Source organism: Phocoena sinus, chromosome 14 (assembly GCF_008692025.1).
Source record: "Phocoena sinus isolate mPhoSin1 chromosome 14, mPhoSin1.pri, whole genome shotgun sequence".
Lineage (NCBI taxonomy): Eukaryota > Metazoa > Chordata > Mammalia > Artiodactyla > Phocoenidae > Phocoena > Phocoena sinus.
The window spans coordinates 70,666,553-70,686,487 of NC_045776.1; the positions used below are offsets into that span (position 1 = coordinate 70,666,553).

Below are 19,935 nucleotides of genomic sequence, written 5' to 3' on the forward strand. Positions count from 1 at the left end.
CCCCACGACGCCACTTCTGGAGGAATATTCTGCATCCTGGTGATTCCTCCTTCCATCCCTCCTCGAAGGTCAGTTCCCCAGGGGCCCCCACCCTGGTCAGCTTGGCTCCCCACGTCCCAAGATGACACCCGGCCACAGTAGGTCCTCGGGAGATCCTTATTAATGTCCTTCATTCATTCCAGAAAAGACTGAATGTACAAGCAACCATGCCGACCTACTGAGAGGGCTTAGCCTTGAGCAGAAATCTCTTGCCTATAAAAATGACGGGAGGCTGTTAAAAATCAACATCTGCGTTCACGAAGGAAAACAGGGATGAAAACTGGTAGCCCCCAGGAGTGACTCTGTTTGTGTCAGGTTTTTTGGGGGGCCGGGGGGCAGGGGGAGGTAGGCACACTATTTTGTTTTATTTGAATGAGTTGCAACGGTGGGTAGCAATGCAGATTTCCGTCGTCCCTAGAAAAGAAGGCTGGCCTGGCCCAAGGGTCTGCATTCCTGCATGAGGACATGGGCCACTGGCCCTGCCACATTCCCTGCACCCCAGCCTTGGCTGGGCTTTCAGTGACCTTAGCCGTACAGCCTCCACGTACCATCACAGTGACACCCATTCCTCAACCGTGTATGGACCCTCAGCCTCCCAGCCTGTGCTCAGGCAGGGCCCTCCGCCGGGAATGCCCTTTCTATTTGTGGAAATGCAACCATCGCTCAAGGCCGGTGCAAGCAGCACGTCCGCAGGAAGCCCTCTGAGTGAGCGAGCCCGAGTCACTGGGCCTCCTCTTCGAGTATATGAAGGTGCTTCTCGTGATGAGCGCCTGTCCTCCCCGCAGGGCTGTGAGCTCCCCACAGGCAAGGAGGTCCCAGGGACTGGCACGCAGCCCAGCACTCAGGTGCTCTGTAACCACTTCCTGAAAGGTAGAGGGTTCCCAATTCTCCTGCTGACAAGGAGTTCACTGCTAGATCTGGGAAGCCATGACACACAGAAGGCAGACCTACTGTGTGATGGCGGCTCCTCAGCCACCAAAAGGGACCCACAGAAGCCAGACACACGCCCCCATCTTCCAGGAGTTGACAATCCCCTAAAGGGTCAGGGCACAGACAGAGCAGAAGACTGTCCGGAGGGGAAACTGAGACCCAGGGAGGGGATGGCTAGTCTCACAGAGGCAGCCAGAGTGCAGGGAAAGGGTGTGGATGCTGGAGGCAGACTGCCTGGGTTCGAATCCTCGTCCCAGCACTAGACAGCTTTGATATCGGGCTGGTTGTTTAACGTCTCTGTGCCCCAGCTCTATGTAAAATAGGGATGACGACAGTGCCTGTCCCACCAGGTCGCTGGGAGGAGGAAATGAAGAAATATGTGTAATAAACTGCTCAGAGCATGGAGCTCTCAGGCAGGACTCAAGTCACCTTGGCCATGACCGACGAGTGGTGTATCAAATTCAGCCGCCCTGGATGGCAGGGCAACAAGGAGGGGTCCAAGCTGGGGTCAGCCCTGCAGGATGGGGGGTTATCTACCGCAAACAAGGCACTCTGAGCCCATCCCACCAGGGCACGGCCAACCCACAGGGCGTTATCAACTGCAGGACGTTGGAAATCACTTAAAACACACCCCCGAAAAAAAACCAAACCAGAACATTTTTCATCCGCTTTCGCCCAGCCTGACCCCTGGGTTCTCTCCACCGTGAGGAGAGGCAGACAGGGAAGGGAGGGACAGGGAAGACACCAGCACTGAGAGGGAGCCAGGCCAACACAAAAGGTGGAGGCATTCTGGCTGCACCGAAACCACCGTGCTCAGGGAGAGAAACCAGGGGGGAAGACCTCATGGTGGGAAATGTCCAGAGAAGGCGCAAGGATGGACACATTAGGCCGGGGTCTAATGGGTACGGGGTTTCTTAATGTGGTGACGAGAAGGTTCTGGTATTAGGCAGTGGTGATGGTTGTGCAACTTTGTAAATTTACTGAAAATGATTACATTGTACGCTTAAAAAACGAGTGAATTTTATAAGATGTAGATTCTACCTCAGTAGGCTTTTGGAGAAGGAGGAGAAGAAAGAAGAAAGAGGAGGCAGCTTGCGAAGGACGGAGGGAGGTGGGCGGCGGCGGCAGGAAGAGCCCCAGGCAGGCGTGTGCAGGGCTGCGTGCACCCAGACCCCAGCCAGAGAGCTCTCCCTGCTAACTCGGTGAGCCCTGCTTGAGTACCTACAATGATGCTAGTGTGCCGGGGCACGAAGCTGCCAGGAGCAGGGATTTGCACTCAGATGGGCCTGGGTTCGAATCCCAGCTCTGACCCTGCCAAATGGCGTCGTCCTGGACAACCTGCTCCCCTTCTCTGTGCCTCGGTTCCTTCTGATGCCAAACGAGGTCGGTGAAAAAGATAACAACGACCACAACGGCAACAATAATAATTTCTTCCCTCACAGGGCAGCTGGGGGATGAGGTGAGGTGAGGTCAGAAGAGCGCCTAGCAGATTTCAAGTACTCGCTCACTGAAAGCCTTGAGGATGAAGTGTGAGGTGGTGGGGACATCGAGTGAGAATGATGGAGACCAGGTTCTTGCCCTCTGGGAGCTCAGAATCTACAGGAGGGAAGCACTTGGAAATAAATTATGGCACTGGAGGCTGAAGGGCCTGGAGTGCACAGGAAAGGGTGCAACCCAGGAGGGCTTCTTAGAGGAAGTGGCATGGAGCCGAGGCTTGAGATACGACCAAACGTTTCTCTTCTCAGGAGACCCTGTCTTCAAGTAGAAGATTTAGCATCTCTGGAAATACATCTTCTTAGGTCAGAAGTGCCACTTCTATATTCATGGGGCTCTTATTATGGGCTACCCACCCCCTGGACACATACACCCCCCCCCCCCCCACACACACACCTCTTTTAGAAATAAAACTTTGGGGAAACTTTTTTTCCCCCAAAAATAATTTATTCAAAAGAGAAACAATAGCAGTGAAAACAAACTGGGGTGGCCAGGGCTGTAAGGGCTGCAGGTGAACGTCCCAACTTCAGCCCAGCAGCCCTGACTGGCTTGAAAAATCGAAACTGACAAGAGACCTGATGGGGACCCAAGCTGAGTGACACGTGCTCCAAAATCAGTGACAAGCGTTAAAATAAAAATCTAAATGGCCGTGGAAGACTTGGCTTTTTCGGGTTTAGAATGAAGGCCCTAGTGCAAAAGGGGTTAAAAACTCCTAATAAAGCAAAATGTTGAAAGCATTTAGATCGCCCCCATCCTGCCCTCTGGTGGTCACTTGTGAACACTGCATCAGGAAACTGGTGCTTTCCTTTAATCTGGGAGGAGGACGAGTGGGGGAGAGAACAGAAACTGTAGCAAGGCCCCCCCTGGAGGACACTCAGGGCATTTCTGATGCCCCTTGAAGGTGGAGGCTTCCAAGAGTCTGACATCCCTGGACCCAGCCCGCCGGTGGCACCTGCCCACTTTCCCAAGCCTCTGTTTCCCTATGAACTGTGGCAAAGATTCAGCGAGATCGTATGTGAATCGAGACTGCCAATATCGCCTGTGTTAACTGAAGGTGGCTGGGTGTGGTTAAAAAATTTTTTTTTCTCCAATGTATAAAAACAGTGAGATTTCACAATGAGATCAAATCCCCGTCATCAGTTCTGCTTGGAACATCGGGTGGTCCAGCCACTCTGGGCAGGACCACCCTGGGAGGGCCCCCGCCCTCTACACTGTTTGTCATTAAAAATTCCCATCCCTGCCTGGCCTGGCTTCTGAGGGTAGCCCCTGATACAGGATCTCGAGGGACACCGCCCACAAATCTGGATTCAGAAGCCCTGAATGCATCTATCTGAAGCCGGCACTTAGGGAATCACCAGGTCAGGGGGTTTCTGAGGTGGAAAGAATGGGGTCCTCGGAGCGCTGTCCCATCCCCCTGACTAAATTCTCTGCGTTGCTCCAAGCCCTCCTCTCTGCTCAGTGACAAGGCCACCCTGCGAGCACAGGGGTCCCCTCCCGGGAGTGTGGCGAGGACAACAAATCTCTATTGCGAAGGCAAAGAGGTCAAGCCCCCCGGCCACTGCTCAGGCTGAGCCCTCTGCCTGGGCTGCCCTTCCTGCCTCTCCCTACCTGGCTGACTTCTACACACCACCAAGACCCAGTTTCACTGTACCTCGAGCCCTTCTGGCTTCCCCACAACCAAGTCAAGGGTGTCCGAGCGCTGTTCCTCTCGCCAGGCCGGTTAGCTGTGCACGTGCCTATCCGTCCTCCCTGCTCAGCTGCTGACTCAGCCTCTGGTTCACTTGCTCACTCATTCATTCAACATGGCGCTGAACAAAGGAGTCAGGAGCCCGGAAATCCCTCAATTCTTGTTCGCGGTAGGGAGACAGGAGATCAGGAACCAAATAAATAGTAAGTGCAGACAGAGGTTAGAAGAGTGAAGAAATGAAACCGGTACAAGGGGACTGTAAAAATGAGGGGAGTGCCAAAAAGTGGAAACACACCAAATGTCCATCAATCGACACACAGCCAATCAAAGTGTGGTATGTTGACGTGACAGAGTATTATCTAGCCGTAAAAAGGAACGGAGTATCCGTCCATGGCCCGGATGGACCTAGAAAACATAAAGATGAGTAAAATAAGACTGACCCAGAAGGACAGATGCTGTGTGATTCCATTTATACAAGGTACCTAGAACAGGCAATTCTTACAGACAGAAAACAGGAGAGGGTTTGCCTAGGGCTGGGGACCGACCGGGGGTGGCAGCCAATGGGTACGGCTTTCTTTTTGGGTGAGGAACACATTCTAGAGGTGACTGTGGTGATGGCTGCACGTATTAAAAACCACTGAATTCTACCCTTTGAATGAGTGAATTGTATGTCATGTGAATTACATCTTGATAAAGCTGTTACATTTTGAAAAGTGAGCCAAGTCCAAGAAAAACGTTAACTATGTATTAGTCCAGGTGGTTCATGAAAATGAAAAATGTTCAGAGTGATACATGAGAATGACTAGGGTTTGGGAAACATCAAATTCATGTGTTAGATCCTCCAAGCACAAGCTCCGTGTGGGTTCAAATCCCAGCTCTGTCACCTCCTGGCTTCATGATGTGGGCAAGTGACCTCACCTCTCTGGGCCCCAGCTTTGCCAACTGGAAAATGGGAACAAGAATAGTTCCCACCTCATAGGGTCACCGTGAGAATGAACCGAACACGGTGCCTGGCACATCCTAGGAGGTGGATAAATTGTATCAAGGAGGGGCCCAGGGACTGACTGCTAAGGGGTGCTTGGCTTCCTTGGGGGGTAATGAATATCTTCTCAAATTGATTGCTTGATGGATGCACAAGTTTGTGAGTATACCAGAAGTGGAGTAAACCCTCGCGCTGCATGTCTGCTATGTGCTGGGCACCGTGCTGGGTGTTCCCTGCTTCTCAGAGCCTCCACTCTGATGGGGGAGGAAGACACGGGGTGACGGGAGGACATTGCATGTGACACAGGCGTCTGTGGTCCTTCTAGAGACGTGGCATCAGGGAAGGCCCCGCTGAGCGGTGACACTGAGCTGAGAGATGCCCTGAGAGGAGGGGAGTCAGGAGGGAATCTGGAGGACAGCAAACAGCCTGTGCTAAGGGCCTGGCTGGAAACACACCCGCAAGTGAAGGGAACATTCTGGAGGCCAGTGTGGCTTGAGTGGGGTGAGTGGAGATTGAGTGCTGGGAGCAGAGGTCACGTGGGTGGCCAGGGGCCAAACCACCCACAGTCCTTTAGGCCGTTTGTGCCCACGAACTGGAGCCTGAGTGCGACGGGATTTTATCCTCCAGGAACCGATGTGAACCTGGCTTCTCTCCAGCGTGCGGTAGGTGCTCGGCAAACGTTTCTGGAATGAACTCCGAACTCTGCCTGGGCCCTGGACCACTAAGTCCAACTTGGCAATTTACCAATGTCTTTCTCATCCACTCATGACAGCCTGTGAGGGGCATGGAGTGGGCTTCACCCCATTTCACAGATGAGGGAAATAAAGCTCAGCGAGGTGTCCGAAGCCAGAGAGTGGCAGCTGAACAAGGTTAGATGAGAATACGGGTCGAGTGGGGCTTATTCGGGGTTCCCGCAGGTGTGTGTGTGTGTGTGTACATATACACAAGAGCGCTTGTGTGCACCCTGGAAGCAGAAATGGTGTGGCCCCAGCAACCCTGCCAGGGTGCTGTGTCTCAATCGCCTGTACAGGTGAAGCAAGTAATTGTGACTGTTAGCAGTTGAAAGTGTATGTTCATTAATGATTTACTTTCTTACAAAAAAAAAAAAGAAATGAGAGTCAGGATTATTCTAGTATTAGCATCATTCTCACGCAAGGGCACATCAACATATTTTCCCAAGGAGGTGAAACTAAAGGACGAGATCATCCTCTGCCCTCTGGGCCTCTGCTTCCTCACCTGTGCAATGGCGGCAGTGTGCCATGGCACGGAATGGGTTAACACGTGGACAAGGTGAACAGGTCCCAGGATATCCTCCCAGCGCCCACAAGCTGCCCGCCCAGCCCCAGCAGGGAGGCTTCGCAAGCGGAGCAGGTGTTCAGGTCATTCACTGGCCTTTGGCCTCTGTGGGTGGCAGGCACCTGGCTGGGGGTCCTCCGTGGCCTCAGTGCCCAGGAACCCACAGAGCCCCGGGAGTTCCAGTGGCACAACTGAAACAGAATTCAGCCCAGCAGGACTCCCCTGTCCTCACAAAACGCCCTCACCCCTCCCCGGCCGCAAGGGGCGAGTCCACAGGCCAAGAATCAATCCAGGTGTTGCGATTCCTTTGCTGTGTGCCCTTGGGCCAGTCACCTCCCCTCTCTGAGCCTCGAGTTCAGCATCTCTAAAATGGGCATCTTCCTAGCACCTCAGGATACAGTGGGGTCACTCAGGGGGAAAATGCCAGGATATGGCCCTCAACAAAGTCTAAGGGCCCAGGCCTCAGGTTCCTCATCTACAACATGGGGACAACCTCTTGGGGTATGAGAGGATTCAATGGGATAGTGGAATAACGTTTGTACAGCACTCAGCGCAGGGACTGTCATGTAGAAACTCAATATATGATATACAGTCACGGTAACAACAGCAAACACTTAAAAAACACCTACTAGGTGTCAACCACTGTTCACAGTGCCTTCTGACATTAATTCATCTAAACTCAGTTCATTTCTAACAAGTTGGCTCTATTATTATCCCTCTTTTACAGATGGGGAAACAGAGGCATAGAGATATTAACCCACACAAGGTCACATGGCTGAGAAGTAGCAGAGTTAAGATTCAAACCCAGGCTCTCTGGCTTAAGATACACTTCAACTAAAAAATTATTTTTGGTATGCATATTATAACACAAATTAAAAAAATTATTTTCTGCGCAACAACAAAAAAGTAGTAGATAGATGTAATCAAAATTGAAAACTTTCATGCATCAAAGAGCACTACTAAGAGAATGAAAAAACAGTCCACAGAATGGGAGAAAATATTTGCAGATCACGTATCTAATAAGAGACGAATAGCCAGGATATACATATGTGTGTGTGTGTGTGTGTGTGTGTGTGTGTGTATACACACATCAATCTGATTCAAAAATGGGCAAAGATACACAACTAGCCAAGAAGCACAAGAAAAGATATTCAGTATCATTAGTTGTTAGGGGAATGCAAATCAAATCCACGAGGAGATACCACTTCACACCCATTAGGATAGATAGTATTTTTTAAAAAAACACAGAAAATGACAAGTGTTGGTGAAGATGTGGAGAAATTAGAACCCTTGTGCATTATTGCTGGTGACAATGTAAATTGGTGAAGCCACTGTGGTGAACCCTCAAAAAGTTAAACGTAGAATTACCATATTTTTTTGAGCAATTCCACTCTCCGGTATAGACTCAAAATAATGGATAGCAGGGACTCAGACAGATACTTGCACACCAATGTCACTAGTAGCATTATTCACAATAGTCAAAAGGTGGACACAACCCAAGTGTCCATCCACAGAAGAACGGACAAACAAAATGTGTTCTGTACATACGACGGACTATTTTTCAGCCATAAAAAGGAGTGGAGTGCTGACACGTGCTACACCACGGACAAATAAATAAACAAAACAAGCCAAACACAAAAGGATACACATTGTATGATTCCATTTATATGAAGTACCCAGAAAGGGCAAATTCATAGAGGCAGAAAGTAGAGTAGAGGTTACCGGGGGCTGTGGGAGTCGGGGAGTGGGGAGTTAGTGTTTCACGGCACAGACAGACTTTCTGTTCGGGATGATGAGAAAAGCTCTGCCGATGGATGGTGGTGATGGTTACAAAACACCGAGAATTTATCTAATGACATACATTATTATAGATGTATAGTAAGCTTAAAATGGTTAAAATGGTAAATTTTATGTTATGTGTATTTAACCACAGTAATTTTTTTTTAATCGTCTTGCCCAAATTGTTCCAACATCCTAACCAGTCTCCAAGCTTCCAGTTTACCCTCTCCAACCCTTCTCTGCAATGCCACTAGAGGGCGCTCCAGGCCGCACCTCTGACCTTCTCTAACCCTGGTCCTAACTTCCCTTGGCTCTTCCACGCCTCTGGCCGGCGAACATCACGCCCCTTATTCTAACCCTGAAGGCTCATCCCCACCGCTCCCCAGGTAACCCCCTCGAAGCTCCTGGAAAACCCCACATTGTCCCACCCAACACCAGAGTATTAGCTCCAGGAGAGCAGGAACCACGTCTTGTTCACTGCTGTACCTGATGGGCCCAAAACAGCACATAACACATAGTAGATACTCATGCATTTCTGTTGAAAGAAAGAGTGAGTGACTAAATCAACAAATAACTAGTTTGTACCGTCCTGGCTTTACAGTCTAGGAATGTGAGCGATTTGAGGACAAGTTAGCTTGCTCATCTTTGGTATCTGTGAAGCTTTGCATGAATGAATAACTGGGTGGAGGCTGGATGGATGGGTAGGTAGATGGCTGGGAGGGTAGATGAGTGAGTGGGTGGAGAGAGAACTGGGTAAATGAATAAATACAAAATCTTCCCAGTACAAAATCTCAGGCACAACTGGTTATTTGCTTTTTTTTTTTTTTTTTTTTTTTTGCGGTACGCGGGCCTCTCACTGCTGTGGCCTCTCCCGTTGCGGAGCACGGGCTCCGGACGCGCAGGCCCAGCGGCCATGGCTCACGGGCCCAGCCGCTCCGCGGCATGTGGGATCCTCCCGGACCGGGGCACGAACCCGTGTCCCCTGCATCGGCAGGGGACTCTCAACCACTGCGCCACCAGGGAAGCCCTGGTCATTTGCATTTTAAGACCTAGGAAATGAAAGCTTTCTGGTCTGGCTGGTTTTAATCCAGAAAAGGAACTTTAATCAGCTGAGATATAAATTACTCCATTCTTCTCCAGCCCTTTGGACTCAACAGTGAAAGACAAGAAGCCATTAACAAATGAAATTAGCCACCTGTCAGAGGATTCCGGGGCCTCCTAAGAGCCCAGCTTGCTGTCCAGATCCTCACCACTCAGCTCCACGTCACGCGCCTAGAGCTGGCCCATCATCCGGACTCACCCAGGCTGAAGGAGTCACTCTGGCCACTGGGCCGGCTCCCACCCGGCCTGTTCCTTCCACCTCAGCCTTCCTTCCCTTCCCTGAGGCTTGCTCCCCAGCAGACTGGGGGCCTTGGAGGGTGGGGATTGTGTCCTCCAATCCCTGAAGCCCAGTGCCCAGCACACATCTCACATCACAGCACACAGATGCTGGGTAGATTTTCTCTCTTGTCCTGTATCCTGGTTTGGAGGCCCCAGGCTTCCTTGACAAGGAAGCCGGACTGTACTAAACCATGCTATTCGGTTTTTGTTGCCGTTGTTGTTTTGGCTGCACCGCGCGGCTTGCAGGATCCTAGTTCCCCAACCAGAGATTGAACCCATGCCCCCTGCAGTGGAAGCGCGGAGTCCCGACCACTGGACCGCCAAGGAATTCCCGACAATGCTATCTGAACGACCAATGGCCATTTCCAACGTGGCCAACTTCCAGCATGGAACACTGACTTTTCCAGACCCTCTTGCTGTTAGCAGTGGCCGTGTGACCCATTACTGCCCTCTGGGAGGGTGCTCCAGGGAGAGCTGTTGCTTTCTTGCAAACTCAGCTGACATGGCCCCTCTGGCTTCCCACTTCTTCCCACCTGAAAGTGGACCGAATGGCTGGAAAAGTGACAGCCACCTTGGGACCATGAGGCACGAAGCAGGAGGGAAAGCCCAAGAGACTCTCAGAGGTGCTGACCTAAGTCAGCCGCTGCCCACCTCCAGATATCTTGCTGCGTGAGGCAAATTAGGCCTTTCAATTAAGCCAGTGAGCCACGTTCCTGGTACAGTCCAGCATGACGTGGACACAGGCCCAACTTCATATGTGGGAACACCAAGCAACACAGTATGGGGAGGAGAATTCACATCCCCAGCAAATAAAAAGCCATCATATCTTTATGTACAACTTGTTTTTTAAGCACAATCTTTGATGAGTTCTTTCTAGCAGTTCATATATGGTTTTCCATTTTGCTTTTTTTTTCCTTCTCTTTTGACAGCCCAGTCAACCAACTGAAATTCAAAGAGAACCTCTAACCAGGACCACTGATGTCTCCATTTTGGGGCCACATCAAGAGTTCCCTCTGATCTCAAGCTGATCGCACTCACAAGAATTACTATTCTTGTCATTAGAATTCAAAAAAATGTGCCCCCATTCTCCAGTCACTATAATAAAGTTACCAGGCTCAGAGTGGATATATGTATATGTATAACTGATTCACTATGCTGTACACCTGAAACTAACACAACATTGTAAATCAACTATACTCCAATAAAATTTTTTTTCAAAAAGAGAGAGATCATAAAAAGGAAAAAAATAAAGTTATCAGGTTCAAATGCTTTCAAAGCTTCAGGGACTGCCCTGGCCGATCCTTGTCCAAAGATGACAGCATGATGACAGAGTTGTCAGGAGGTGTGTCACTGCTCAAAAGCAAGAACCACTGGGTCATCAGCAGGACGTATGGGAAAAGTGAGAGCTCAGGATTAAAACACACACTGGGCGGGGTGGGGCGGTGTCCAGGAATGACTTCCAGGCCATCTCCTGGACCCTGCATGACACTCAGGAATAGAACACAATTTCACACCCCCCAACCCTGGCCCAAGCTGCTCCCTCCACCAGGGGCAAACCACTTCTTCCCAGACCACACCCATCTGGCAAACGCTTGTTCATCTTTGAAGACTTAAAACAATTGTCCCTCCTCTGTGAGACCTCCCCAGATGGAGAGATATACTCCCTAATTTTGGGAGGGGGGGACTTGGAACCATGAGCAAATTGAACGAGGGAATGCAGGTGAAGCACGCAACAGGGCGCCTGGCACACACAGCAAGGGCTCAGTGAACCAGAGCCATTAGAACCCAAGGCAGTTATTTAGTTACCTTCTTATCCACCTGTGTCTTATTCCTAACATGCAGATAAACATTTGTCAAAAGAAAGACTGGGGGGCTTCCCTGGTGGCGCAGTGGTTGAGAGTCCGCCTGCCGATGCAGGAGACACGGGTTCGTGTCCCAGTCTGGGAGGATCCCACATGCCGCGGAGCGGCTGGGCCCGTGAGCCATGGCCTCTGAGCCTGCGTGTCCGGAGCCTGTGCTCCGCAACGGGAGAGGCCACAACAGTGAGAGGCCAGCATACCGCAAAAAAAAACAAAAAGAAAAGAAAGACTGAACCCCCGAAATGTTCCATCTCAGCCCAACTGGGCTGGTCACTGACCCCCCGACACGCCTCTCGCTTCACCTCACCATGCCTTTGCATGCGTTGTCCCTATGTCCTGAGTGCCCGCCTTCACCTAACTACGCCCTCCCGGGCCACCCCCAGGCCCGCCTGGACTGTGGACCCAAGGAAACTGAGTGAGAGACTCTCCAGGGCCCCCTCACTCAGGGCCTGGCACAAAGCAGGCCCACGAGGGGGTGAACTCATCACTAGATGAGCCACCAAATGCTGACCGACGGGTTTGGGGATTTGGGAGAACATTCTTGAGGTTACCAGAGGCCCATCTGCCACATCGCAGGGAAGCCCCAGAGCCAGTGAATCTGTGCCTTCACGGTCACGGGAGGGGCCTCTGGGGTGAACCATGACCCAAGGTCGTGGTCCACGACTGAATCACTGTGTTTTACGATCCCAGCACGAGTGCGAGCCAAAGGCTCACTTTACGAGGAAAAGAGGGCGTGCCCATCCACCACCACCCGTGGATGGTGGAGGGAGGAGGCTGGGCGCAGGACTACGACCTGCCACACAGACCGGAGGTCCTAAGGACGGCCCTGAAAGAAGCGGGGGAGCAGAAAGAGCAGAGAGCACCGGCCAGGGACTCAGAACTCCAGTCCCAGCCCAGCCTGGCTGCCGTGGGACCCCCCGGACAGAACACCTCCCCTCCCCTGCCCTCCGTTTCCTCAACGGCAAAAAAAACTCCTAAAAGATGGGACAACTTCCCGTTCCATCAGCAGCTCTTTGAGAGAATATAGAGGAAAAAAACAGCTGACAGCAAATCATAATTAACAACACAGTGGGACTTCCGTGGTGGCGCAGCGGTTAAGAATCCGCCTGACAATGTAGGGGACACGGGTTCGAGCCCTGGTCCGGGAAGATCCCACATGTCGCGGAGCAACTAAGCCTGTGCGCCACAACTACTGACCCTGCGCTCTAGAGCCCGCGAGCCACAACTACTGAGCCCGTGTGTCACAACTACTGAAGCCTGCGTGCCTAGAGCCCATGCTCCACAACGAGATAAGCCACCGCAATGAGAAGCCCGCGTACCGCAATGAAGAGCAGCCCCCGCTCCCCGCAACTAGAGAAAGCCTACGTGTAGCAACAAAGACCCAACGCAGCCAAAAATAAATAAATTTATTTTTAAAAAAACCCCAAAGAAAAACACAGTAACATTTATCAGGCAGTTACTCTCCATCAGTGCTTTATACGCATCATCTCTTTTCAGCCCCATCCTCCTACCACACAATGAGGTAGACTCAGACCTTGGGAGAGGCACTTACTGGCTCTGAGCCTCAGTTTTCCCACCTGTAAAATGGGGATAAACTAGTATCTACACCACCCAGTAAGCACTGTGGTGGGCACTGTGGTGGGCACTGTTATTCCTGCAATCCACCACTTTACAGAGGAAAAAAAGAGAGGCACTGAGTGCTAAACTCACTCGTTTGCCGCCTCTATGAAGCGGCCGGGCGGAACCGATCTGACCTCATGTTCAGGGTCTGACCAGCTGGGGGTGGGCAGGGCTCTGCAGATCAGCAGGGCATCGGCCCCAGTGGGTCCCAGGCACCCTTTGGAGGGTGGCCAACCCTGTGCTGGACAAATATCACATTCTCAGCCCCGGGGATTGGTTGGCTGTCTTGTTTCCTTGTGAGCGATGCCCCAAGCACTGCAGGCCCAAGGGGAGAGAGGGGCTGGCAGAGTGGTCCCAGGCCAAAAGCACAGGCCTGAGACAAAAGGAGCCCAGGGCTAAGGCTGGAGGCGAAACAGGCCCAGTATGCATTCCAGCTCCCCCATTTGCTAACTGTGTGGCCTCGGGCAAGTGGCTTAACCTCTCTGAGACTCGGTTTCCTCCTCTGCAAGGGATTCATATTCCCTAACATGAGTGGGGAGTGGGGACTGACAAGGCCTGGAGCACAGACTCAAAAAAGGGAGATGAACGTGAATCTCAATTGGAAGTCAACAGTACAAAGTCATCAATCAAAACAGTGACGGGAGTAACGGCGGATGGCGTTTATCCACTAGTGAGTGAATCCTCGAACGTACCACGGAGTATAAAACGCAGGACTGACCACCTCCTACCTCCAGAGGGGTAGGGGCAGCTGGCAGGGCCAAGGGCTCAGGACCCCAGGCCTCACCTGAAGGGTTGCCCTGCCTACGTCAGGCCCTCTCTCGGGGCCTCAGTTTCCCCGTTCATAATGAGAAAGTTGGACTAGGAGAGAAAAAAAGGAGACGACAGGAGGAGGGGGAGTTAGGAGGAGGAGGAGGAGGGGGCAAGGGAGGTGGAAGAGAAGGAGAGGAAAAGGAAAGCGGGAACAGTGATCCCCGCAGCCAAGGCATTAACTGGGAATTTACTCTCCTGAGGGCTGAGTGACCTCATTTACTGCTCACAAAAATACTCTGGAGGCCACTTAGGACCAGCCTCATTTTACAGAAGCAAAAACTGAGGCTCAGTGGGGTCCATCAGACCACTTGCCTGAGGTCACAGAGTGCCAGAGTCAGAACTTGAACCTACTTCTTTCAGCCTCCAGAGCCCCAATGCTGAGGTCCCCCCAGACAGGCTTTTGGAGCCATCAGAAAGTGAGCTGAACACCATCACCCCCTGGTGGCCACTACCTGGAATTGCAGGTGTCAGTCCTGAAAGCAGGGAACCGAGGTCTGGGGCCCCAGCTCTGTTTTGCTCAGGCTCAGTACCCCAACCCGTCCACCTCTGGGGGAGAGGTGATCAAGCAGGCAGTAATGGGGCAGGGGTCTTGGGGGACAGAAGGAGGGAGCCACCTGACGACTCCATGGACAAAGGCTCCTCAGTGACAGAGGGAGAAAGGGGAGGGGCCAGCAAGCAGAGACTGTAAAAAGACAGGGTTTGAATGCTCTTCGCTCCATGGCCTTTGTCTTCTCCCTCTCTCTCTCTCTCTCTCTCTCTCTCTCACACACACACACACACACACACACAATCAGATAAGCTGAGTCAGTGCCTGAGAGGGAATGGAGACAAGGGTGAGAAAGAAATCGGTGGCTGAGATCTGAACACTTGAGGAATTTTCCAGGGCTTCTCAGCCGACGTCTGAGTCCCTGCATGGGAGCTGTCACCCCCAGCCCCACAGTCAGGCCTTTTCACTCTCCCATCAGGTCTCGGCAAGAAGCCTGCCAGGGGCAGTGTCTTCACCCATTTTACAGAGGAGGAGACCAAGGTTTAGGAAACTGAAGCCTCTTGCCCGTGGCCATAAAGCTAGACGGAATGGACCTCAGGCTTCAATGCTGCAGGAGCCCACGTCTCAGAGACGTGAGACCGGGCACAGATAACCACTGAAATGCATGCAGCCTTGCACTCAGAATGATCTCAGGCACAGAGCTGGTGTTGCCTCATTAAAAAAGGCTTATCTCAGATGTCCCCACGTGGGGCCCAGGGCCCGGAAGGAAATGCAGAGCTCAGCAGATCTCCCAGGATCATGGAGCGAAAGTGAAAAGAAAAAAAAACAGAAAAGAAAATCACAGAAATTCAGATGTGGTAAAGCCCTGGAACCCAGCTGGGGAAACTGAGGCTCCAGGGAAGGGGGCTCCCCTGGGGTCCTGCCGCCTCATTTAACTACTTGCTTCCACAAGTGAGGAAACAGGCTGAGAGGGAGGAAGTGCTGGCTGAGGAGACAGAGCTCAGTGACAGCCAAAAGGACACTCGAAAACAAGAATAATAACAACAATGATAATAATAATGGTAACGTAACACTTATTAAAGTGTTTACCGTGTACCTGGGACCAAGCTAAACACTTCTCGAATTATCTTATCTGAACCCCACATCAGCCCTGTGAAGTAGATGCTATTACTACCCCCATTTTACAGATGAGGAAACTGAGGCCGGGTGCCCATCTGCATGCACAGCTAGGATGTGAACCCAGGCGATCCGGCTCCAGAAGCAGCTTAACCCCACCTTCCTCCTGTCGTCACCACACTATCGATCACTGTCTGAATTACCATATGCTGGGCCCCACGCAATCCTACTCCATCCTCCCAGTGGCGCAAAAGAAGCAGGAATCACAGCGCTGTTCTCCTGGTGAACAAACTGAGGTGCATGGAAATTAATAAAAATTGCTCAAAGAGTCTGAGAGGAGACAGTGCTGGGATTTGAACCCAGGGCGCTCGGACCCCAGCACGTGTTCTCCTCACCGCTCCATGCCAAGCAGCAGGGGCTACCCCTCCACAAGGGGCCAAAAACCCACGAGGGGAGAAGGCTTCCCCAGCAGAGCCACCAAACACCCTCCACGTCATGAACCATGGCAGAGCCAGACAACACCAGGCTCCCGGACAGTCACCTGCCTGTCCCCGTCCCCCGCAGGCCCTGGGGCCAGCCTGGGACATTCCCAACTGTGTCCACTCTGGCCACGCCAGCACCACTCACCACGAAGGGCCCGCTCCTCTTGTCCTTGCAGAAGCTGTGGCTTCTCCGGGGGCCCGCGGCCACAGGGATCACCTGCCAGAGCAGCGGCTCGTTGTCCTGGAGGGCAAACTCCCTCCCCGGCGGCACCTGAGGCACAGGACACAAGAAGAGGACTTTACTGGGGCTTCCCTATTTGCAGGAAGAATGGACACCGAGAGAGTCCATTCTGGCCTAAAAGGGCAAAGAAGAAAATTAAAGCACCAGATGCTCCATCCCCCCACCCCGCACCATCCCATGGCAGGCGGTCCACCTCAATGAAGGGGGGTAATATGTAGGATCAGCAGGTCTGGGTTCAGCCCAGCCTCAGCCACTTAGTAACTGTGTGACCTCAGCTGTGTGCCTTAACCTCTCTGAGCCTTGATCATGTGGGGAAAGACCCCCTAATAATCGTCCTCAGTTCAGGGATGGACCAGCCCATGGAAAGCGTGTGACTCAGTGCTGCCACCAGGGGGCAGACGTGCGTGAGACCTGGGTGCCTGGTTGGCTTCACCTTAGACTCCCCCATGCCTGGCATGTGGGGAGCCCTCCGTAAATGTTAGCCTGCCTCATCACTGCCACTGGCAACTTTGGCGACCTCATTTCAGACATCCTTCCATGCATCCAAACACATGTGCACATATACAGAGAAATGGTACATGAATACAACAGAGTAGGTGTGCTGGTATGAATCCTGTTATTTTTATATATAAGGGGATAGAGTCACAAGCCAGTAAACACAGGACTCTAGAATGTGGACACCTCACACTGTCCCTGCCCAGAGAGCGAAGGCATCTGCTTAAGAACACGGAGCATGAGTGAAGAGCATAGCTGGATTCCTGATCCCTTGCCTCATAGCCTCTTTTTTGATGCCTTATGAGGCTCTCTGGTTCTCCTCTGACCTCCCTGGCTATTCCTTCTGAGGCTCCCTGCATCTCAGAGGGACATGTGAAAGTGTGACCCAGGCCAGCCACGCAGCCTCCTCTTCTACATCACTCCCTTGGGGTTTCTTATCACACCCCATGGCTTAAATAAATCCTGTGTACACACGGACGAGTCCAGATTCTGTCTCTCTGTGTTGGGACTCCAGACTTGCAGATCCCATTGCCCATTTACCATCTATAGTCACTGCTCACACTGGTCTGAGACCTCATGTGCCCAAAACAGGCCTCTCCATTCCTCCCCTCCAATCTTGTCCCCGTCACCAGCTGGGTAGGCCAAGACCCTCGGGTCACCCTCTGTCTCCTCTTTCTCTCTGTCCCATCAACAAAGTTGACACGGCCTTCAAAACATGCTGCAAACCTCACATCATATACCAACATCGACTCAAAATAGATCAAAGACCTAAATGTCACAGCCAAAAGGAGAAAACTCTTAGAAGAAAATATAGGCTTATATCTTCATGACCTTCATGGATTAGGCAAGGGTTTCTTAGATAGGACACCAGAAGCTCAAGTAACAAAAGACAAGTAAACTAGACTACATCAAAATGAAAGACTCTGATGCTTCAAAGGGCACCATTAAGAAAGTGAAAAGTGGGACTTCCCTGGTGGCGCAGTGGTCGGGAATCCGCCTGCCAATGCAGGGGACACAGGTTCGACCCCTGGTCCAGGAAGATCCCACATGCCGCGGAGCAACTAAGCCCATGCACCACAACTACTGAGCCCGCATGCCACAACTACTGAAGTCCGCACGCCAAGAGCCTGTGCTCCACAGCAAGAGAAGCCATTGAAATGAGAAGACCGTACATCGCGAAGAAGGGAAGCCCCTGCTTGCCGCAACTAGAGAAAGCCCGTGCGCAGCAACAAGACCCAACGCAGCCAGAAGTTAATTAATTAATTAACTGATTAATTTAAAAAAAGTGAAAAGACAACCCACAGAATGGGAGAACATTCCTGCAAATCATTATGTCTCATAAGGCACTTGTATCCAGAATGTACAAAGAATAATTACAGCTCAATAATAAAATAACAAACGAATCTAAAAATGGACAAAGGATCTGAATAGACATTACTCCAAAAAAGTACACAAATGGCCAATAAGCACGTTAAAAGATGCTCAACAGGAAATGCAAATCAAAACCACAACGATTATTTTGCAATATACACAAATACTGAATCATCATGTTGTACATCAGAAACTGATATAACATTACATGTCAATTATATCTCAATTAAAAAAAAAACACCATGAGATATCACTTCACACTCACTAGGATGGCTAGAATCAGCAAGACAGATGATAGCAAATGTTGGCTAGGATGCAGAAAAATTAGAACTCTCTCATACACTGCTGGTGGGAATGCAAAATGGTGCAGCTGCTTTGGAAAACAGTCTGACAGCCCCACGAAGGTGAAACCTGGAGTTATTACCATGTGACCCAGCAATGCCACTCCCAGGTATATAGCCAAAGAAATGAAAGCATACAAAAGCTTGTGCAGGAATGTTCATACCACCTTCCTCCATAATAGCTAAGGAGTGGAAACAACCCAAATGCCCATCACCGATGAATGGATAAATAAAATGGGGTGCAGCTATACTGCAGAATTATTCGGCCATAAAAAGGAATGAACCACTAATATATGCTACAATACAGATGGACCTTGAAAACATTATGCTAAGTGAAAGAGGTCAGTCACAAAGGACCACTTTGTGTGATTTCATTTATATGAAATGTCCAGGAATAGGCAAATCTATAGAGACAGAAAGTAGATGAGTGGTTGCCTGGGCCTGGAGGGTATTAGGAGAACAGGAAGTGACTGGTCAGTGGGTACAGGGCTTTCTGGGGGATGAAGAAGATATTTTAAAATTGAATGTGATTATGGTTACAGAACTCTGTGAATATACTAAAAGCCATTGAATTAACTGTACACTTTAAATGGGTGAATTGCATGGGCCATGAATTTATATCTCAGTAAAGCGGTTACCACCTCCTCAAAAAATGCTGCTAACTCCTCCACAGCCACCACCCTGGTGCAAGCCCTGTCACCTGTCTGGGGACCATGGCAGCCTCCTCACAGGCCTCCTTGCTTCCACCCTCACCCAGAGGGCAGCCAGGGGTCTCTCTGAGACACAGATGGTGGCAGCAGCTCAGAACCCTTTGCTAGCTTCCTTACGCTCTGGGCCCTCCTCCCCTCCCCAGCTCAGCTCTGGCCAGCATCCCAGGGCCCACTGGGGTCCCTCCAGCATCCCCAGGACCAGCTCATCTCCATGCTGGGGCATCTTCACTCACTGCTTCTGCCTCTTCCCCGCAGGTCCTGGCCTGTCTGGGGTGCTCCCATCATTCACATGGCATCTGTCAAGTCCCTTCCCATGAGACCATCCCTTAGAGAAAGGGGGTGACAGGGAGGTTACTCTATCTCCCCAGGACTTAAACCACTCTCTGAATGATCCCACTCACTCACTCTGCTTGCCCATCTGGACCAGCCCTGTCTGCTAGAACACTCTGTGATTATGGCGAGGCTCTCCATCTGGGCTGAGAAATACCATGGCCATGGGCCACTTATGGCTTTTTTTTTTTTTTTTTTTGCGGTATGCGGGCCCCTCACTGTGTGGCCTCTCCCGTTGCAGAGCACAGGCTCCGGACGCGCAGGCTCAGTGGCCATGGCTCACGGGCCTAGCCGCTCCACGGCATGTGGGATCTTCCCGGACCGGGGCACGAACCCGTGTCCCCTGCATCGGCAGGTGGACTCTCAACCACTGCGCCACCAGGGAAGCCCCACTTGTGGCTTTTGAGCACTTGGATGTGTCCAGTGCAACGAAGAAACTGAATTTTGGATCTTACTTAATTTTAACTAATTTAAATGGAAAGACCC

General features: G+C 51.3%; 1 protein-coding gene across 1 annotated transcript in view; it reads right to left on the minus strand.

The window, feature by feature from the left end:
* Positions 1-19,935, minus strand: part of KIAA1671 (KIAA1671 ortholog) — a 188,155-nt gene that overhangs the window by 96,348 nt on the left and 71,872 nt on the right. The window contains exon 6 of the mRNA XM_032602723.1: positions 16,107-16,232. Within this exon, the coding sequence (XP_032458614.1) occupies positions 16,107-16,232 (126 nt within the window). The remainder of the gene's footprint in view (positions 1-16,106; positions 16,233-19,935) is intronic.